Consider the following 18,471-nt stretch of genomic DNA (forward strand, 5'->3'; position numbering starts at 1 on the left):
CAAATAATTCAATTCTCTATTGTAGAAAAGCTGAAATGTTTTACATCTAAACATATATTTCTTAGTTTCCAAAGAAACTGATGTAAAATTTTTCAAAATAAAGACATTAAAAGCAAACCTTCAGTGTGCTCGTACTTTGTATTTGGTGTTGTAACCTTGTTTCCATGGAAACTTAATACCAAATGCTGAAACCGAGGTGTCTTATATCACTTTATTGAATCCCCCCAAAAAATTTAAAACAAATTGAAATGAAATTTCAACTCTCATGTTAACATAAAAAGGTAAATTCTGTACTCATGAATACTCATGAACTCTATTTTTCAACTCTTCTGACTTGACACTCCTTTTCATAGTCCTGTGTTTTGATCCTCATTACCTTACCTGCCCTCTTTTCACCTTCTCCAAAAGTCCCCTCTGTCCAGGGCATTCTTGGCTTCAATTTCAAGTCACCAGACCAGATTGTTAAAATATATCAATTCATTTACCTGGTAAATTCATTCTATTTCATGACTTCTACTTTTATTTTTATTCATCGAAACAAATTTAGAAATATAGGGTGGAGAGGTAAATGTTGCTTCTGAGTATGTACAATAATTTTTAGTGGAAATAATCAAGACTGGAATAAGTTAAGATAGGCCTACTTCATGGAGAAACTATAAAATACAGTGTGTCCATAAAGTCATGGTACACTTTTGACCGGTCACAGGAAAGCAACAAAAGACGATAGAAATGTGAAATCTGCACCAAATAAAAGGAAAGCCCTCCCAGTTTCTGTAGGATGATGTGGCAGCATGTGCACACGCGCAGATGATGATGTAACATCGTGTATACAGCGGAGCAGCCCAAGGCCATGCCAGTCGAGATGTAGACGGTACAGAGGAAAGTTCAATGTGTTCTGTAGCTCACTAAATTCGAATCCGTGACCAAAGTGCAACGTGAATATCAGCGCATTTATAACGAAACGCCACCACATAGGAATAACATTACTCGGTGGGATAAGCAGTTGAAGGAAACCGGCAGTTTGGTGGAGAAACCCCGTTTTGGTAGGCCATCAGTCAGTGATGAGTCTGTAGAGGCTATATGGGATAGCTACCTAAGGAGCCCTAAAAAACCTGTGCATGAGCCCACATCGAACTGCACTAAATAGGTATGAAACTGGGAGAGGTTTTTTTTTTTTATTTGGTGCAGATTTCACATTTCTATTGTCTTTTGTTGCTCTCCTGTGACCGGTCAAAAGTGCACCATGACTTTACGAACACACTGTATAAGCTACATTCTCAAGAGGTTATTTTTAAAGCACCAGAAGAACTGAATTTGGCATATCTATCACCTCTTGTCAGCCTCTTGACACAGCCCAGCAGCTGTGTCACACAATCCTTCCAGATCTTGAATTCTCCGTTTCTCCACCAGCAATGTAGGGCAAGTATACATGGGCCTTCTTCATAGTTAGAAGGGTGAAATGAGACATACATGAAAATGTGTTGTAATCTTAAAAGAATATATAAAGGTCCTATTCTGGTCTCTCATTCAGCACTACCCATCCACCAACTAGTTTGTAAAATCACCAAGGATTACCTTACAACACCAAGCAGACAGTTTCCACAAGTACTTATTTACTTTGTGTTTAAAAGTACAATTAATTCACATAATTTGTTCCCTTATTTCCACAATATTGAATATTCTGAAAAAGGAGTAGTACTTCCCACTTACAAAGCCAAGACAACCGTTTGGGTGAATCCACAGGCTTAAATATTCAAACTTTTAAGGAAATTAAGAGCTCAACTCAAATTTAATAAGACATTTCATAGAAATAAGGAAATAAACTCTTGTCATTTAAATGAAACAAATGGGTCAATGGGCCTTGACCATCTTTATGATACATTGTTTTCTACTTCAAAGAACAGTCTTCATTAGCCAAGCTGCTGCCCAGAATTATTTTAAATCAAACATTTCCTCTTCTCTGACCCTCTCCTGCTCCCCCCCACCCCAGCTCTTTGGTCTTTAGAACATTTTCTCAACATTCTGAAAGTTGAACAGGATTCTACCCGCAGGAGGGGAGAACAGGAAGCAGCAGCCATGGAGACAAACATTCTTGTGCAGGATCTGACATCTTAACTTCCAAACTTTTATATTACAAAGTAAAGTCTAAATGTAAGTTTTCCCCTCTCTACTGAAACTTGTGAGCAACAGTCTCATGAGTCTCCACGTCTCCTTTAGAAGAGGCAGGCAATGTGACAGTGAAGTCCATTAAGTCACTGAAGACTGTTGCACTCGCCGGGTAAAACAAATACTGGAGACATTTGGAGAGTTTCAGACAAAGTTTTATGGCCAAGAGAAAAAGAAAACAAAGCAAAACAAAACAAACCTGCGCAGGGGTGAACTCAAGTGGTAGTCACAAGAGCCACACCGAGCACCTACAGTCTAGGGGTTCTTATAGCATAGCAAGCAAGCAGTTCATACAGAAGCAAATTTGGCATTTAGCAATTGGCTCCCCCAAATTAAATTCTAGTCACGTGCCTTAGTAACCAGTCATACAGTTGAAAGCCCCAGCTGGAAATATCCCTATCTATCCCCTAGGATGTGGTTACATTTACTGTCTTAGGAGTTCTTGTGACTTCCTTATCTCAAGGACTCCTTAGCTCCTAACCATCCTGGGAGTCTAACGACTTCTCTATCTCAAGGACTCTTCAGCTCCTAGCCATCCTGGGAGTCTGGGCTCACCTGTTTACTGGACTAGTTCCTTTGAAGTTATTTCTAAAGCCTATTAATATATTTTATAGCTTTTATTCGAATGTCACATTTCCTCCTCTTCTTTGTCCTAGTTAAATCCTTAACTATAACGGAGATTCTTCGGCTGCATTCCGTGCCGCTCGATCAGCAAAGTGGTTTCCTTTTACTATAGGGGAATCCCCCTTTTAATGTCCTTTGCAATGTATTATTGCCACCTTTTTAGGCAACCAAATGGCTTCTAATAGAGCTAAAATCTCATCCTTATTTTTAATTTCTTTTCCTGTAGTAGTCAGTAACCCACGCTCCCGGTAGATGGCGCCATGTACATGGGCCGTGGCAAAGGCATATCTACTGTCTGTATAGATGTTGGCACTTTTCCCTTCAGCAATTCTAAGGGCCTGTGTGAGTCCGATAAGCTCAGCCCGTTGTGCAGATGTGCCTTTAGGCAGTGCCTTTTTCCATAACACAGTGTCTTGAGTGGTCACCGCAGTTCCAGCATACCTTTGCCCATCCCGAACATAGCTACTTCCATCTGTAAACAGAGTTAAATCTGCCTTCTCATAGGCCTGATCCCGTAGATCTGGTTTGGCTCCTGTAATGGTATCTAATATTTGTCTACAGTCATGGATCACCGATGGGTCTGGCAACGGGAGCAATGTAGCAGGATTCAAGGCCGTTGTTTTCAAAAATTGTATTGCGGGGGGGTTCAGCAACTGTGCCTGGTACTGTGTTAGTCGGGCATTCGAGATCCACCTATCTGGTGGAGCCCGTAGCACTTGTTCTAAATAGTGCTCTCCAATGACCTGAATGTCTTGACCTAGAGTCAGTTTACTGGCCTCCTTTACAAGGATGGAGGTAGCAGCAAGTGCTCTCAAACAATTTGGCCAGCCTGATGACACAGGATCTAGTCTTCTCGACAGATAGGCTATTGGTCTTTTCCAAGGTCCCAGTTCTTGACAGAGGACCCCTAGAGCAATGCCCTTCTTCTCAGTCACAAATAGTTGAAAAGACTTAGACAAGTCTGGCAGGGTTAATGCCGGGGCTGCAACTAGGGCCTCCTTAAGTTTTTGAAAAGACTCTCGTGCCGCCTCTGTCCATACAAATTGTTCCTCTTTTCCCCGTGTTAACTCATGCAAAGGTTTGGCCAGCTCTGCAAATCCTAGTATCCAAAGTCTGCAATATCCCACGGCACCTAAAAATTCTCGTACTTGCCTCTTACTTACAGGCTCAGGAATCTGTAGTATAGTCTGAATTCTTTGGCTAGACAAGCTACGTTGTCCTCCCCTCAAGTCATACCCCAAGTAACTCACGGTTTGGGTGACAATTTGGGCCTTCTTAGCAGATACTCGATAGCCCATCCGTTGCAGTTCTTGGAGTAGTTCCAATGTAGCTTCTTGGCAACTCTCCTGGTTTGGGGCTGCAATAAGGAGATCGTCCACATACTGCAGCAGCACAATTGAAGAGTGGCCGGCTCGAAACTCCTGTAAGTCTTTGCACAAAGCCTCATTAAATATGGTTGGTGAATTCTTAAAACCCTGAGGGAGCCTGGTCCAAGTGTATTGGCCTGAAAGTCCATTCTCAGGATCATTCCACTCAAAGGCAAACATTTCCTGACTTTGCTTTGCTAATGGAATGCAAAAGAAGGCATCTTTCAAATCTAATGCTGAATAGAAAACATGCGTTGGTGGCAATGAACTTAATAGGGTATAGGGGTTTGGCACAGTAGGATGTATGGTCTCTACCCGAGCATTCACTTCACGCAGGTCCTGCACTGGGCGATAGTCCTGAGTTCCAGGTTTTTGTACTGGCAGTAGAGGAGTGTTCCAGGCAGATTGGCATTCCCGGAGAATCCCGGCTTCTAATAAGCGCCTCAAGTGCTGTGCCTCAAGTGCTATACCCTGTTTAGCCCGAGCAGGTACAGGATACTGTCTGATGCATACTGGGCTGGCATCACTCCGCAACAGCACTACTACAGGCGGCTGATGTACTGCCAATCCCGGAGGATTATTCTCTGCCCAGACTCCAGGAACCTGCTGCTTTACTTCCTCGGGGATGCCCGTAAACCCGCTCTTACCTTCCGGGAGGGAGGCAATCAGGTATTCTTCTGATATTGGCACAGTCACTAATACCTTGCCTTCTGCATTCTCCTCCTGGTTGAAGGTTATTGTTGCTTGAAATTTTTGCAACAAATCTCGTCCCAACAGCGGGTAAGGGCAGTCTGGAATAATCAGGAATGAATGAGTAATAGTCTCTCGCGCCAGGTCTGTAATCCGAGCAGTGGCTCGAGGATATGAGACAGCTTTGCCAGTGACCCCTATTACCTTTGTGGATTCCTTTTGTAATGTCCCAAGTGGTCTCTTTAGGACGGAATAAGTGGCCCCCGTGTCAACTAGGAAGGTAGTTGGTTTCCCCTCAATTGACAGTGTGACCATAGGCTCCTGGGGGCCAACAGAAATGGAGCCTTGGCCCCGTCAATCTAATTGGAGCAAGACTTGTGAGCTTTGTTCCTGATTTACGGCCTGTAGCTTAGGGCAATCCTTCTTCCAATGACCTTTCTCTTTGCAATAAGCACACTGGTCTTTATCTAGTTGCTTCTGCGGGAAAGTTCCCTTCTTTCCCTTAAAGGGCTGCTGTTTCCCTTTTGGTCCTTTTGATTGCTGTGCCAAGAGTAGTTTTACAGCTGCTCTCCCTAACTCAGGGTCATCACGATTGACATAGACTCTCTGTGCTATTTCTAATAATTCACTCCTATTCTTTCCCTCAAATCCTTCTATTTTCTGGAGCTTCTTTCTAATGTCTGGGGCTGCCTGAGTGACGAAGGTTATGTTTATTAGCCTGCGATTTTCCTCTGCCTCAGGATCAATAGGGGTATAAACCCGGTAGGCCTCCATTAGCCGCTCTAAATATGCAGCAGGGGACTCATCCTTCCCCTGAGTTACCTCACCTACCTTACTAAAGTTGGTTGGTTTCTTAGCAGCTGCCCTTATTCCCCTTAATAGAGCCTGGCGATATTGGGTAAGCGATTCCCTATCCCTGACATTGTTTGGATCCCAACTGGGGGGGCTCCTGGGGAGCGTCCTCTCTAGTTCCCTTTCAGTGCCCCCCTCTTCCCTAAATACTTTTTCAGCTTCTTGGCTGATGCGGATTCTTTCTTCCGTTGTGAACAGGGTGTGCAAAAGCTGCTGACAATCATCCCAAGTTGGTTGATGGGTCCTGAAAACAGTCTCAAGCAAAGAAATTAACCCCTGAGGTTTCTCTGAAAACGACGGGGTCTGATGTTTCCAATTATAAAGGTCACTAGTAGAAAAAGGAATATAAATCATTCGGGACGGTGCATGTGGTCCTTTATCTAGTGGGGGCAGTACCTCCCTAAGAGGTAACATTGGGGCACCTCCATCAAAGGAAGGTTGAGCATAAGGGGTCCCCCCCCGGGTGTGGGGAGGACTCTGGACATTCTTGGGCACAGTTGAATCTGGCTTCCTGGGCTTCTGATAAGGAGGAGGATAATTTACAGGGTCTACTATATCCTCAGTAACATCAGAAAGGACCGGATACGATTTGGGAGGCTCTCTTTTAGGTGCAAGTGGAGCGGAGGGAGGGCGAGGCTTAATGTCAGCTGCGCTCACACAAATAGCTCTCTTAACCTTTTGATTTGCTTTTATGCACCTCTTAATGTACCCAGGTTTGTCTGTAGCTATATCTATCCAAACATCTATATACACATATTGGTCTGGGTGAGGCACCTGATATATAATGGCTCTTACTGCAAAAACTATGGGCAGATCAAAGGTTCCTTCAGATGGCCATCCAACCTTAAGAGATGGCCACTCCACTTGGCTTAAGGTCCGGAGAGTTTCTCGATCGGGTGGAGGTCCCTCATAACCCTGAGCTCTCTTCTGAAAATCAGAGAAGTTACTTAAAATGCAATCAAGAGGGGATTTAAGAGTAGATTCTTGCTGTCCCATCTCGCGGTGCTTGTTCTTCTCAGCCAGGTATGCTTCTAGTCCTACAAAGACAACACACAGGATTCCCTACCCTATAAGCAGGGTGATCCAGATGGATGAGCGTTGATCACACTGTACTGGCAAACAAATTAACACTAAACACAACAGTGCAGCAAATCCCAGGAGGGCAATACACAAAATTTCCTACACAGTCATTCAGGCTAAACAAACAACCAGACAGCAGCGCGGCGCGGCGCGAGTGAGCTCACTACTTCAAAACGATCGATCGATTTCAGACAGAAACAGAAACCTCAGCCGGCAGCGTCCTGCCCTTTGGCCCGAGTGTCTGGGCGGGTCTCTGACAGCATCCTGTCTGCCACCACAGACTGCAAATGCTCCGGAGCCAGACAGATTACAGAAACAAGGGAATTCCACAACAAAATACTCACCAGCTCGAGCTGTTCCGCCTGTCCCCAGCCAAAAATCCTGGACGAGCCCCCATAAAATGTTGCACTCGCCGGGTAAAACAAACACTGGAGATGTTTGGAGAGTTTCAGACAAAGTTTTATGGCCAAGAGAAAAAGAAAACAAAGCAAAACAAAACAAACCTGTGCAGGGGTGAACTCAAGTGGTAGTCACAAGAGCCACACCGAGCGCCTACAGTCTAGGGGTTCTTATAGCATAGCAAGCAAGCAGTTCATACAGAAGCAAATTTGGCATTTAGCAATTGGCTCCCCCAAATTAAATTCTAGTCACGTGCCTTAGTAACCAGTCATACAGTTGAAAGCCCCAGCTGGAAATATCCCTATCTATCCCCTAGGATGTGGTTACATTTACTGTCTTAGGAGTTCTTGTGACTTCCTTATCTCAAGGACTCCTTAGCTCCTAACCATCCTGGGAGTCTAACGACTTCTCTATCTCAAGGACTCTTCAGCTCCTAGCCATCCTGGGAGTCTGGGCTCACCTGTTTACTGGACTAGTTCCTTTGAAGTTATTTCTAAAGCCTATTAATATATTTTATAGCTTTTATTCGAATGTCACAAAGACAAGACGTATTTGGGTCCCAGGGGGGATTTTAAAACAATCAGGACTCCGTAGTAGGTTCTCCTTTGGACAAAACTGAACTATTCTCTTCAGCGCTGACAGTAACATTTCACATTGTTCAGTTATTTTAACTTCCCTCTCCCACCATTTTCTTTCCTTCTGTGCTCAAATTATAGTTGGAAGGAATAAAGCAGCTTCCATCCCACTGAAAACTGCCTACTTCAGAACGTTATATAGGCTCTCCTATACCGGTCGCTAGTTTGAACTTAAATAACAAACACTAAAACATTTGTGTCTGAATTGTCCCGAATATCAGTAGTGAGGAGCCACTGAGCCATTTCACCTGCAGATGTTGTAAAGTACCAAAAGGCTACAGAATTAATATTAATATTTTAGGAGGCTTTGAGAACATTTTATTAATTTGGGTTAAGGTGTGCAGAGAAATTGTGAGAATAGTCTCTGTACTGTGTGATTAGCATAACCAGGATGGCTCTTGCCATTGTATTGTAAATGAAAAGGGAAGGAAAGCATAGATTCCCTGACATTCCACCACACCTGTGGGGAAAGGAGTGAATGGCTAGCCAGATGCAGGAAGAGAAAAGCCAAAATAAACCTTTTCTTATAACTATGAGCCATTTGCGGGCATTTGTCCCCACGGAAACTACCTCTTATGTAAATGCAGGTGGTTAATACGTCTGACTCTGGACAGAGAGAAGGCGGATGAACACTAGAAAATATAGGAAGGCCCTTTAATATGTAAAGAGATATCTTTCTACCATTGTGTTGGCTTGTAAATTTTGTTTTCTCCAAAATGATGTATGGTTTGCGAATTGAACATGGTCCTATCATGTTAAAGGACATATGACTATAACCAATAGCGGTAAGGGGCTCCTAATTGCAATTTTTGATTCTGTACTTCCCACTTACAAAATTATAAAAACTAAGTAGAACAAAGGGCCAGCGCACTCTCCCTCAGATTTCTGTCGGAGTTCCCGCCGCTTGGCCAAGCTAGACAATAAAGCTTTAATGTGTAAACGACAGACCTTGCTCCTGTCTTCCATATTTCGGGTCCCTCCGAATTTGGATTAACAGCAGCATTACAGGTGGGAGGCAAGGGTACCACCAGGCCCTTGCCGGGTTCTTTCTCTTCAGCACCATCTGGATAGGAACAGATGGGGAGATCAGATGAATACTCTGAAGTGGGGTATTAAAGTTTAAATTAAGAGAGGAAAGAATCTTTATAAAGTCCCACTGGACCTTAAAGAGAACCCCAGACAGTCAGGGTAGAGGACTGGAGGGTCTCAGGCTGGGCTGAGAAATGGGAACAGGGGAGAGAATGGGACATTTGGTAGAGAAGAGAGAAAGAAAGTGGCTGTTCAGGACCAGGAAAGAATAAGGGGTGGATGTAAAGTATTTTTCCCCACGGAGAAGGAAGGAAAGGGCCGGAGCCATGAACTGTGGAATAATAAAAGGCTTTATTGAGTACAGCGCGCATCCCACCTGACAAGGATCCTCAGTCCTGGGGACAGAAGCTAGGCAAGTCGTTAGGGGTGACCCGCGTGAGAGGTATTTAAAGGGTCCCTAGGGTGGTCGAGTTAATATGACCTGGTGAAATCTCACTGGCTGACAGAGGTGTGGCTCTTTTCCAAAGGTCTCCTGGGAAGTTTCTTTTGGTGCGCTTGGTTGTGGGCGGTCCTAGCCAAAATTCCCAGGCCTGACCTTTCCCCATTATCCACCGACCTTACAGTGGGGATGACAGGCAGAGCTGCCCCAGCCTGGGACAGCCTGCTCCCAGCAGGAAGGAGCCCAGGGGGTGCGCCCTCCCCAGGGACCACGGGGCCTGGAAGCCAGAGGTACGCCTGAGAGCGCCCGCGGCCACCGTCTTCTTACCGTTGGGGGTAGCAGGTTCTGGGACAGCGGGCTCTGGGGTAGAGAGAGGGCTTAGATGTTACTGCCACCACCTCATAGATGTCACACTCAGCATCTGAAGCTGCATGCTGCCCCTCCCCCTTGGGGCTGCTTTGAGGCTTCCGGCAGCAGGACAAGGCTTTACCCGTGAGAGTTAAGTCTTAAACTCACTGCCCTGTCCCAGCCTTCGCTCGCCCTGGGGGCTACGATGTGGAGCCGGGGACCAGGATGACACTGTCCGCTGTTTGCCCTGCAGCAGAGCCGCCGGGCAGGCCACAGCTGTCGCCACAGCTGTTCTGCTACTGGGAGATGGCTAGACTACTAGTATTTAAAAGGGGTGGGGCCTGACCAGGCACTGGCGCAGTGGATAGAGCGTCGGACTGGGATGCCAAGGACCCAGGTTCGAGACCCCGAGGTCGCCAGCTTGAGCGCAGGCTCACCTGGTTTGAGCAAAAAGCTCACCAGCTTGGACCCAAGGTCGCTGGCTCGAGCAAGGGGTTACTCAGTCTGCTGAAGGCCCGCAGTCAAGGCACATATGAGAAAGCAATCGATGAACAACTAAGGTGTCGCAACGAAAAACTGATAATTGATGCTTCTCATCTCTCCGTTCCTGTCTGTCCCTGTCTACCCTCTCTCCGACTCGCTCTCTGTCTCTGTAAATAAATAAATAAATAAATAAATAAATAAATAAATAAATAAATGAAACATTTAAAAGGGGTGGGGACTAGACAAACAAACCTACACTGGCCCAGCGCAGCGGAAGCTCCTCCTCCTTCGCAGCTGCGTCTAAAGTGAAGGCAGTCGTCCTAGATGGCACCAGCCGGTCACTTGGTTATGAGGGACCAATCATGCCCAGAGTTCTCTCCACGCGGCCCGCCTCACAGTGAAGGTACGTGGTCACAATAGCCCGCCCCGCCCCTCAGCGGCTCCGCACCTACCGCAGGTGTTCCGGCCTCAGGTTTCCAATTTTCCCGTGGCTGGGAGCTTTCTGGTCCAGCGGAAGGCGACCTGGACCTTTGTTAGTAAGTCCTCTGTTCATTGGTTCTATAGAAAGTCCCCGTTAGTGAAGAACAAGTTGGTTAGCAACTTGGTTTCACCAACAGCTGACTAATTTGATGTGTTATTGCTCAGGGAGTGCACTCAGTTACACCCTAATTTGTTGACCATTTTTTGTAATTAACTGCTTCTATTCTCTGTCTTCCAAAAGTGTTATTTTTCACCTGCAACCTGTCATAGCAACTCCTAGGGCCCTGGTCCAACTCTCAAATGATCTGTGACTGTGTGTCTTGAATGTGACTCAGTGCATGTCATCCTTTCACTTCCTCATCAGTAAAATAGGGACCTAATGAGTCACCAAATTTGCTTTTCTTTCCTGTTTCTCCCCTTCCACGGCAAGAGTCCCCAGATTTTGCTCTTTTGGCCAAAGCAATCGTGCTTAAAGCACGATTTTCCCATAAAAAGAAAAACTTGAGAGTCACAAAGTGGGGCACCACATTCCTGTTTGATGAAATGATAATGACAGTTAACATTTGGCAAGCACTTACTATGCACCCAACCCCTTCCCAAGCGGAGTATTTATTTAATGATCCAAAACAATCCTCATTTCACAGAAGAAATTGAGACAAAAGTAAACTAATGCTTCAAAGGTCATGTGATTGTTTAGGGGTGGGTCTGGGACAGTGTATATCCCCAAGGCACTACATCGTGTTTATCAGAAAATAAAGGTAGAATACACTGTGGGAGAAACTGAAGTTGTATCAAAAAAATTTTTTTTTCAAAAATTTTTTAAAGGAAAATATTTTTTTGTAGATTTTTATGTTTTCCTTTCATTCAACATTAATCTCCTAAATGCCAGTATGTGGGGACACTCCTGCCTTAATGAGCTCCAACAGATGAGAAAACAAAGTTTAGAACAGTGGTTCTCAAACTTTTTGAAGTTGGGGCGCATTTAAAATCCTACAAATAATTGTAGCACACTATATACAAATTTCTGAAAAATATGTTATAATAATTAAGTTGAATATTAAAGAAAAATAGTGCATCCATAAAGTCATGGTGCACTTTTGACCAGTCACAGGGAAGCAACAAAAGACGATAGAAATGTGAAATCTGCACCAAATAAAAGGAAAACCCTCCCAGTTTCTGTAGGATGATGTGGCAGCATATGCACATGCGCAGACGATGATGTAACACCATGTATACAGTGGAGCAGCCCACGGCCATGCCAGTCAAGATGTGGACGGCACAGAGGAAAGTTCAGTGTGTTCTGTGGCTCGCTAAATTAAAATCTGTGACCAAAGTGCAACGTGAATATCGGCGCGTTTATAACGAAACGCCACCACATAGGAATAACATTATTTGGTGGGATAAGCAGCTGAAGGAAACCGGCAGTTTGGTGGAGATACCCCGTTCTGGTAGGCCACCAGTCAGTGACGAGTCTGTAGAGGCTATATGGGATAGCTACCTAAGGAGCCCTAAAAAATCTGTGCGTGAGCCTACATCGAACTATACTGAATAGGTATGAAACTGGGAGAGTTTTTTTTATTTGGTGCCGATTTCACATTTCTATTGTCTTTTATTGCTTTCCTGTGACCGGTCAAAAGTGCACCATGACTTTATGGACACACTGTATATAAAGTCCAAGTGTGCTTTTATAGTAATTAAACAAAATAAATACAAAATTTTTATTCTGACATTAAAAAACATTTTTGTTACATTTTTTATACTTTTTAGAATTTGTAAAAGAGGGATTAAAAAATCAAAAAATTTATTTTATATATATATAGATACATTCTTAGTAAGATTTAATAAATTCAGCAGGTCCCAGCATGAATCTGTAAAGTTTTTTCTTTCTTGTGTTTATGAGAAACATGACCCTGATGTGTCCTAGAGATTTCTTCAATGTTTGGGCATATATTTGAAAGGCAAACTCTCATTTCCTCATCAATACATTGAAGAATTCCTCTCTTTTTACTCTTAATTGCGTTGAGTGCAGAAAACCCCCACCATACATATCATCTTAACTTTATACCAAACAAAGAATAGAAGAAACTTGTCTCCAGTCTTTGGGGGAACATGGGGGGTAGTGTAAACAATCCAGCACCACAGCTTAACAGCCTTTTGCAACCTAATCAGGCAAGTGAGGTGGGGGGTTGGGCAGACTGTCAGCTTACAGCCAATTCCCCACACCTCTATCTCCCAAAAATCTAAACTCCAAAAATCCTGTTGGTTTGTTGGTTTTTTGGTCCCCAACAGGCACATATTTCTCTGGATTACCATAGGGCACACCTGGAAATCTTCTAGGGTGCACCAGTGTGGCCTGGCGCACACTTTGAGAACCACTGGTTTAGAGAGTTTATTTGTTTGAGATCACACTGTTGGAAAGTGCTTATATCTGGGACTCAAACATAGATCTATCTGACTCCCAAGTAGATGCTGGGGTAAAGAGTTTGAATTTTATCCTGGAAACAAGGACCAATAGAATGACATGAAGTTAATGAGTCACTATCAGATGGCTTGTAGTGAGGTCACTCTGGACAATGAGGCAGATGGAAGGAAACAGCAAGATCAATTGAAACACTCTGTGTTCATCTAGGGGAGTAATGAGGGTTCAAACTAAAAGTTGTGGTAGTGACTGAAATGAAGGGAAAGGATTTGAGCTCATTGGGGAGTAGAGAAGAAGTACCTGGTGACTAGCTAGGCATGGAGAATGAAGAGGGGAGGCAAGATGGCTGCCAGGGTTCTGGTCTGGGGCACTGGGTGGATAGCAGTGACTTTCTCCTGGACAGAGAATGCAGAGAGAGGAACACATATGTGGAGGAAGATCAGTTTTGGCTCTAAGTGGAACATGGAAACAGAGCTCTTGGGTTGAAAGTTGGATATCCATCTCTTTTGGCTAAGTTTATTTTTTTAAATGATATCCTAACTTACATTTTTGAAAATAGAAGACATTAAATCAAATTTTAAAAAGTAATTAGGAATTTCGGTCCTTGCAAGGAAGGGAACAAGGTTGTGCAAAAAAGGAGTTGGTATGATATCGCCATTTTTTTGCAAGGTTTCCAACAGCACAATGTTGGGACAGAGCATTCGGAGGTTCACTGTGGACAAGGCCCACCAGGGGTGAGGACAACGAAGACGCAGAGACCCGACTCCGGGGACCAGGTTCAGTGACGCAGATCCGCTTTATTCAGGAAGTAAGCTAGCTTATATACACAGGTTCAGTCTATGGGGTGTTACAGCATGTTCTTCAAAGCCAATGGCTGAAAAGATCAGGGAGCTGCGTGGTTGGCACTGAGTCACTTCCTTATAGCGGGCGAGCTCCCTCCTGGGTGTGCCTAGGAGGGTTTCAGGTGCTGGAGTGTTCTCACAGCACTGCATCAGCCACAGCTGCTAGGAATGCACTCTGCGCTCTACCTGCATTTTCCCCTTCTCTTTTAATTAGGGCCAATTGGACTTGATGAATGACAGCTTGCTGTTGTTGTCTCTACGGGCAGGATAATTCCAGGGTGGGGAAAAGCAGCCCAGACGTGGGGGTCCACCTGCATCTGGGAGTTAGTGGTTACTATAGCACACATAAGGAGGAACAGAGTACCAGGGCCTGGGGGCCCGCCAGGGGCCACTCTCTGGGCCAGCCCCGCCAAAGCCTCCACATCCCCCCAGGTGATGGGGCATGCACGCTGGCCACGAGGTCTTCTTCTGGAGCACGGAGGACCTCCTCCCCTCAGGCATAGTCGGTGTGGAGGAGCCCAGGGCTGTGGCTTTGGACAGGTGAAGGCTGAACCACTTAGTGGGTGCCCAAGAAACCCTGTCAAGCAGGTTGGGAGGTTCCTGGGATCCAAATTGGCTGAAAAATACAAGCATAACCTCTCCCTTGCGTTAGAAGAGGGTGTGGTCCCTGCCACTGTGCTGTGGCTGGGTCCTTCCAGCGTCATTTCAGAGAGAAGGGAGAGGGAGAGAGAGAGCGAGAGATACAGAAAAATAGACAAGACAGACAAAGGAGGGGCGAAAAGAAAAAAGACACATAGGGTGTATAGGCTGGCCCATGAGTCTACAGTGGGAACAAGGGTTAGGTTTATAATCTGAGGAATTGGGGCGGGGCTTTGATCCCCAACAGGGACTGTAGAAGTGGTGGCTTCTGCTTTTTCAGGCAGCAGAGCTGATGGGGAAGTTAGCAATTCGGTTGGTTTTGTTTCTGCGCAGCCGCAATTTTGTCAAACTCGGAGGCTAAACTACTTTCCTCCTCAGTGGAGGGGGGTTAATAGGAAGGTAGGGGCTCCCCAGAGAGAGGTGTAGCCTGTAATATCTTTGGCACTGGCGGAGGGTCCCCAGCAGGAGCACTGGTCAGGCAGGCATGTATCGCTAACAGGGCAGGAATGAGGCCGAGAGAGAAGGTTTGTCCTTCATGTACTTCGGCTGAACAGACGCGCCGGAAAGCTCGGGCCCAAGTATCCGGGTCCCAAAGAGGCGTGCCCCCGAGCCAAGGGTTGAAACCTGAGAGGATTTCCCAGTAAGTACAAAGATCCTTTTCACTAACTTTAACTTGCCTACTGTGCAATTGGGCATGGAGGGTTCGAGTTTGTGGGGCTCAGGAGTAAGGGAGAAGGTTTCCCATTGCAGAGGGTCACTCACCCGTCCCTTGGATGCTGGTTAGGTCCCTGCCTGGGTGCCAGAATATGGACAAGGCCCACCGGGGGGTGAGGATGATGGAAACACAGAGACCCGACTCCGGGGACCAGGTTTAGTGACGCAGTTCTGCTTTATTCAGGAAGTAAGCTAGCTTATATACACAGGTTCAGCCTATAGGGTGTTACAGCGTGTTCCTCAAAGCCAATGGCTGAAAAGGTCAGGGAGTTGCCTGGTTAGCACCGAGTCACTTCCTTATAGTGGGCGAGCTCCCTCCTGGGTGTGCATAGGAGGGTTTCAGGTGCTGGAGTGTTCTCACAGCATTGCATCAGCCACAGCTGCTAGGAATGCGCTCTGCGCTCTACCTACATACAGTTCACAACCTCTGTAGTCCGTAGGAGCCACTATGAGGAGGGCCCAGGGAAGAATTTGCCATTTTCAGTGGAAAATAAGTGGCAGTTACTAGCCACGATGACACTGTTCTTTGGGTCTGGATTTGCTGCACCTTTCTTCATAGTAAGACACCAAATGCTTAAAAAATAAGGATGTTTTTGTTAATTCGTGAAACAGGTAAGAAGAGCATCATTTTAAGAGGCGCAGTCTCTTTGAAAAATGGATTAAACTGTTGAACTAAAAAAAAGTAATTAGGGAAATTTTTTAAATTGACATGCTAAGAATATCACTTTTTGTGTGTGTGATTATTTTCATGGAGCAACTTGGAACCTATGATTTTAGTAAATGAAGCATCCTATGTAAAATAAAGCTGTTAAATGAAATCTTTAAAAATTATATTGTCATTAGACTACATAGAAAGTGTACAGAAGTAATTTCTTTGGGAAGATATGTATGATAAGAAAGAAAAAAGGGGACTTGGGGAATAGGGAGATTTAAGTGGCATTTAAGTGAAGCCTGCAAGTGGAAGTTAAGGAACCTGAGTGTTATCAAAAATGGCTGATCAGGCCCTGGCCGGTTGGCTCAGCGGTAGAGCGTCAGCCTGGCGTGCAGGAGTCCCGGGTTCAATTCCCGGCCAGGGCACACAGGAGAGGTACCCATCTGCTTCTTCACCCCTCCCCCTCTCCTTCCTCTCTGTCTCTCTTCCCCTCCTGCAGCCAAGGCTCTATTGGAGCAAAGATGGCCCGGGCACTGGGGATGGCTCTGTGGCCTCTGCCTCAGGCGCTAGAATGGCTCTGGACGCAACAGAGCAATGCCCCAGAGGGGCAAAGCATCGCCCCCTGGTGAGTGTGCCGGGTGGATCCTGGTCAGGTGCATGCGGGAGTCTGTCTGACTGCCTCCTCGTTTCCAGCTTCAGAAAAATGAAAAAAAAACACAAAAAAAACAACCAAACAAAAAAAAAATGGCTGATCAGTTTCTCTCCATAAGGGTGGGAATCTCTTCTGCCTACTCTAGTTTTTGGCCTGTAGGCACTTCATACATAATCCCCTCAACAGCATCAAATGTCAGGAGGACAGGGAAGCTACAAGTGCCACTGGCTCTGTGAACTGGGTGACTGGTGATGTGAGCCTGCAGGACAGCAGGCAGTGAGTGAAGGAGTGACTAGGAAGTGAGAAAGTAAAGACAGGAACTGAGGGCTTCTCTTTCCAAACATTTGGCTGAGAAGACAGATAGGAAAGTATTCGATGTGATAACAATGAGATACACTGTTAGGATTTTTTATTTTGAGAAGGAAAAAAATGTAGGTATGTTTGTATGTTTAAAAGTAAGAGCCAGTGGAGGAAAAAAAAAAAACAGTTTGGAAGTTAGAGGAAAAGGGAGAATAAACTAAGCAAAGCCCCCAAGTAGGTAGAAGTGGGCACACTCCAGAGCAGGGAGAGATCAGCTCTGGGCTGACAGAAAACCAAGAAGGGAGAAAGGACCCGTGTGGCTATGGAGACATTCCAGGCTGAGGTGAGATTCAGGAAGAGCTCTCTGATGACCTCTATTTTTCTCTATTTCAGTAGGAGTTCTTCTGTTTGGAAAGCTACTGTGGGAAAGAGAAAGTAATGTGTAGCGAAGTCTATACCTAACAAAAACCAACTTATATCTCCCCTCAAAAGTGGGTAAATTTTGTGCAAAAACCAAGGTATGTCACAAAAGTAGAAGAAGATGAGGCTAATTATTTCCTCCAAATAGGTAAAATAAATAGCAACAACTTTTAGAAAAGAGTAAAGAAAAAAATTATGAAGAAAATGACATGGTCTAACCCAGGCATGGCCAGCAGTTTTTGTCCCCGGGCCAGATTAGAAAGAAAACTTTTTTCACGAGCTGGATGAAATATTAAAATTTTAAAATGTTAAATACAAGAACGATTCATTTAAGTAAACAAAATTTTATCGTGTAATTTGTTTATAAATAAATATAAGTGAGTGAAAATTTTTAATATACATTATTTTAATAAATATATTTTAATAAAAATATAATTATATACCATATAAATATCCAAACTGTATCACAATCAATCGAAACAATATTTAACTAATAGAATGAGCTTGAAGGGGTTATATCGCAAATAGAACAATTATTTTGTTTTACAAACAGCCTGGACACGTTTTCAGTTATGAACTGCAGCTACTGTCTGTGCTACAATGCCGCTTGATTCAGCACACTTGACCACAAAAATAACGAATTGTTTGACCCTGGGTGCACACTGGCAAACTCCACGTAAAAGAATGTGGGTTTCATATCGCCCCTAAATGTCAAACAGTTCATATCGAGTACAGACAAGTACAAAAGTTGTAAATCTTTATAACAGAATTTTTTTAAAAAATAAAGAAGTATCGCGAATCCATTCGACCAATTATTGGAAGTTAACCCTAGATTAGTCACACGCGGAATTCTTTTCCACATATCACTATCTTCTTAAATATCTCGATTTCCAATAATCAAAGACGCTTCCACTTCTGAGTAGCTGAGATTTAAAGTAGCGGAGAATATTAAAAATTTAATCACGGGCCACATAAACTCATTACGCGGGCCGTACATTGGCCATGCCTGGTCTAAGCACTATATATGCTGTACACTTGAGACTTATGCAAAATAATATTGAATGTAAACTGTAATTGAAAAGTAAAATTTAAAAAATTAAATGATATGTAATTGGAAAAAGTATGAACATTTACAAACCCTTAAATACATAAGGTGGCAAAAAAGAAAAGAAAAGGACCATAGAGAGTTCCCCTTTATTAAAAAGATAGTGGAAGGAAGAAGTCACCTTAAAAATAAGAAA

The 18,471-nt window shown here is 44.4% G+C and overlaps 1 protein-coding gene across 1 annotated transcript; it reads left to right on the forward strand.

Moving 5' to 3' along the window:
- Positions 1-13,695: 13,695 nt before the first annotated feature.
- LOC136308652 (cytochrome c oxidase subunit 7C, mitochondrial-like) lies at positions 13,696-15,791 on the forward strand. Its single transcript, XM_066236225.1, has 2 exons — positions 13,696-13,725; positions 15,624-15,791. Exons 1-2 carry the CDS (start codon positions 13,696-13,698, stop codon positions 15,789-15,791), a joined length of 198 nt encoding a protein of 65 aa, XP_066092322.1.
- The last annotated feature ends 2,680 nt before the right edge of the window (positions 15,792-18,471 follow it).

Source organism: Saccopteryx bilineata, chromosome 6 (genome assembly GCF_036850765.1).
Source record: "Saccopteryx bilineata isolate mSacBil1 chromosome 6, mSacBil1_pri_phased_curated, whole genome shotgun sequence".
Taxonomy (NCBI): Eukaryota; Metazoa; Chordata; class Mammalia; order Chiroptera; family Emballonuridae; genus Saccopteryx; species Saccopteryx bilineata.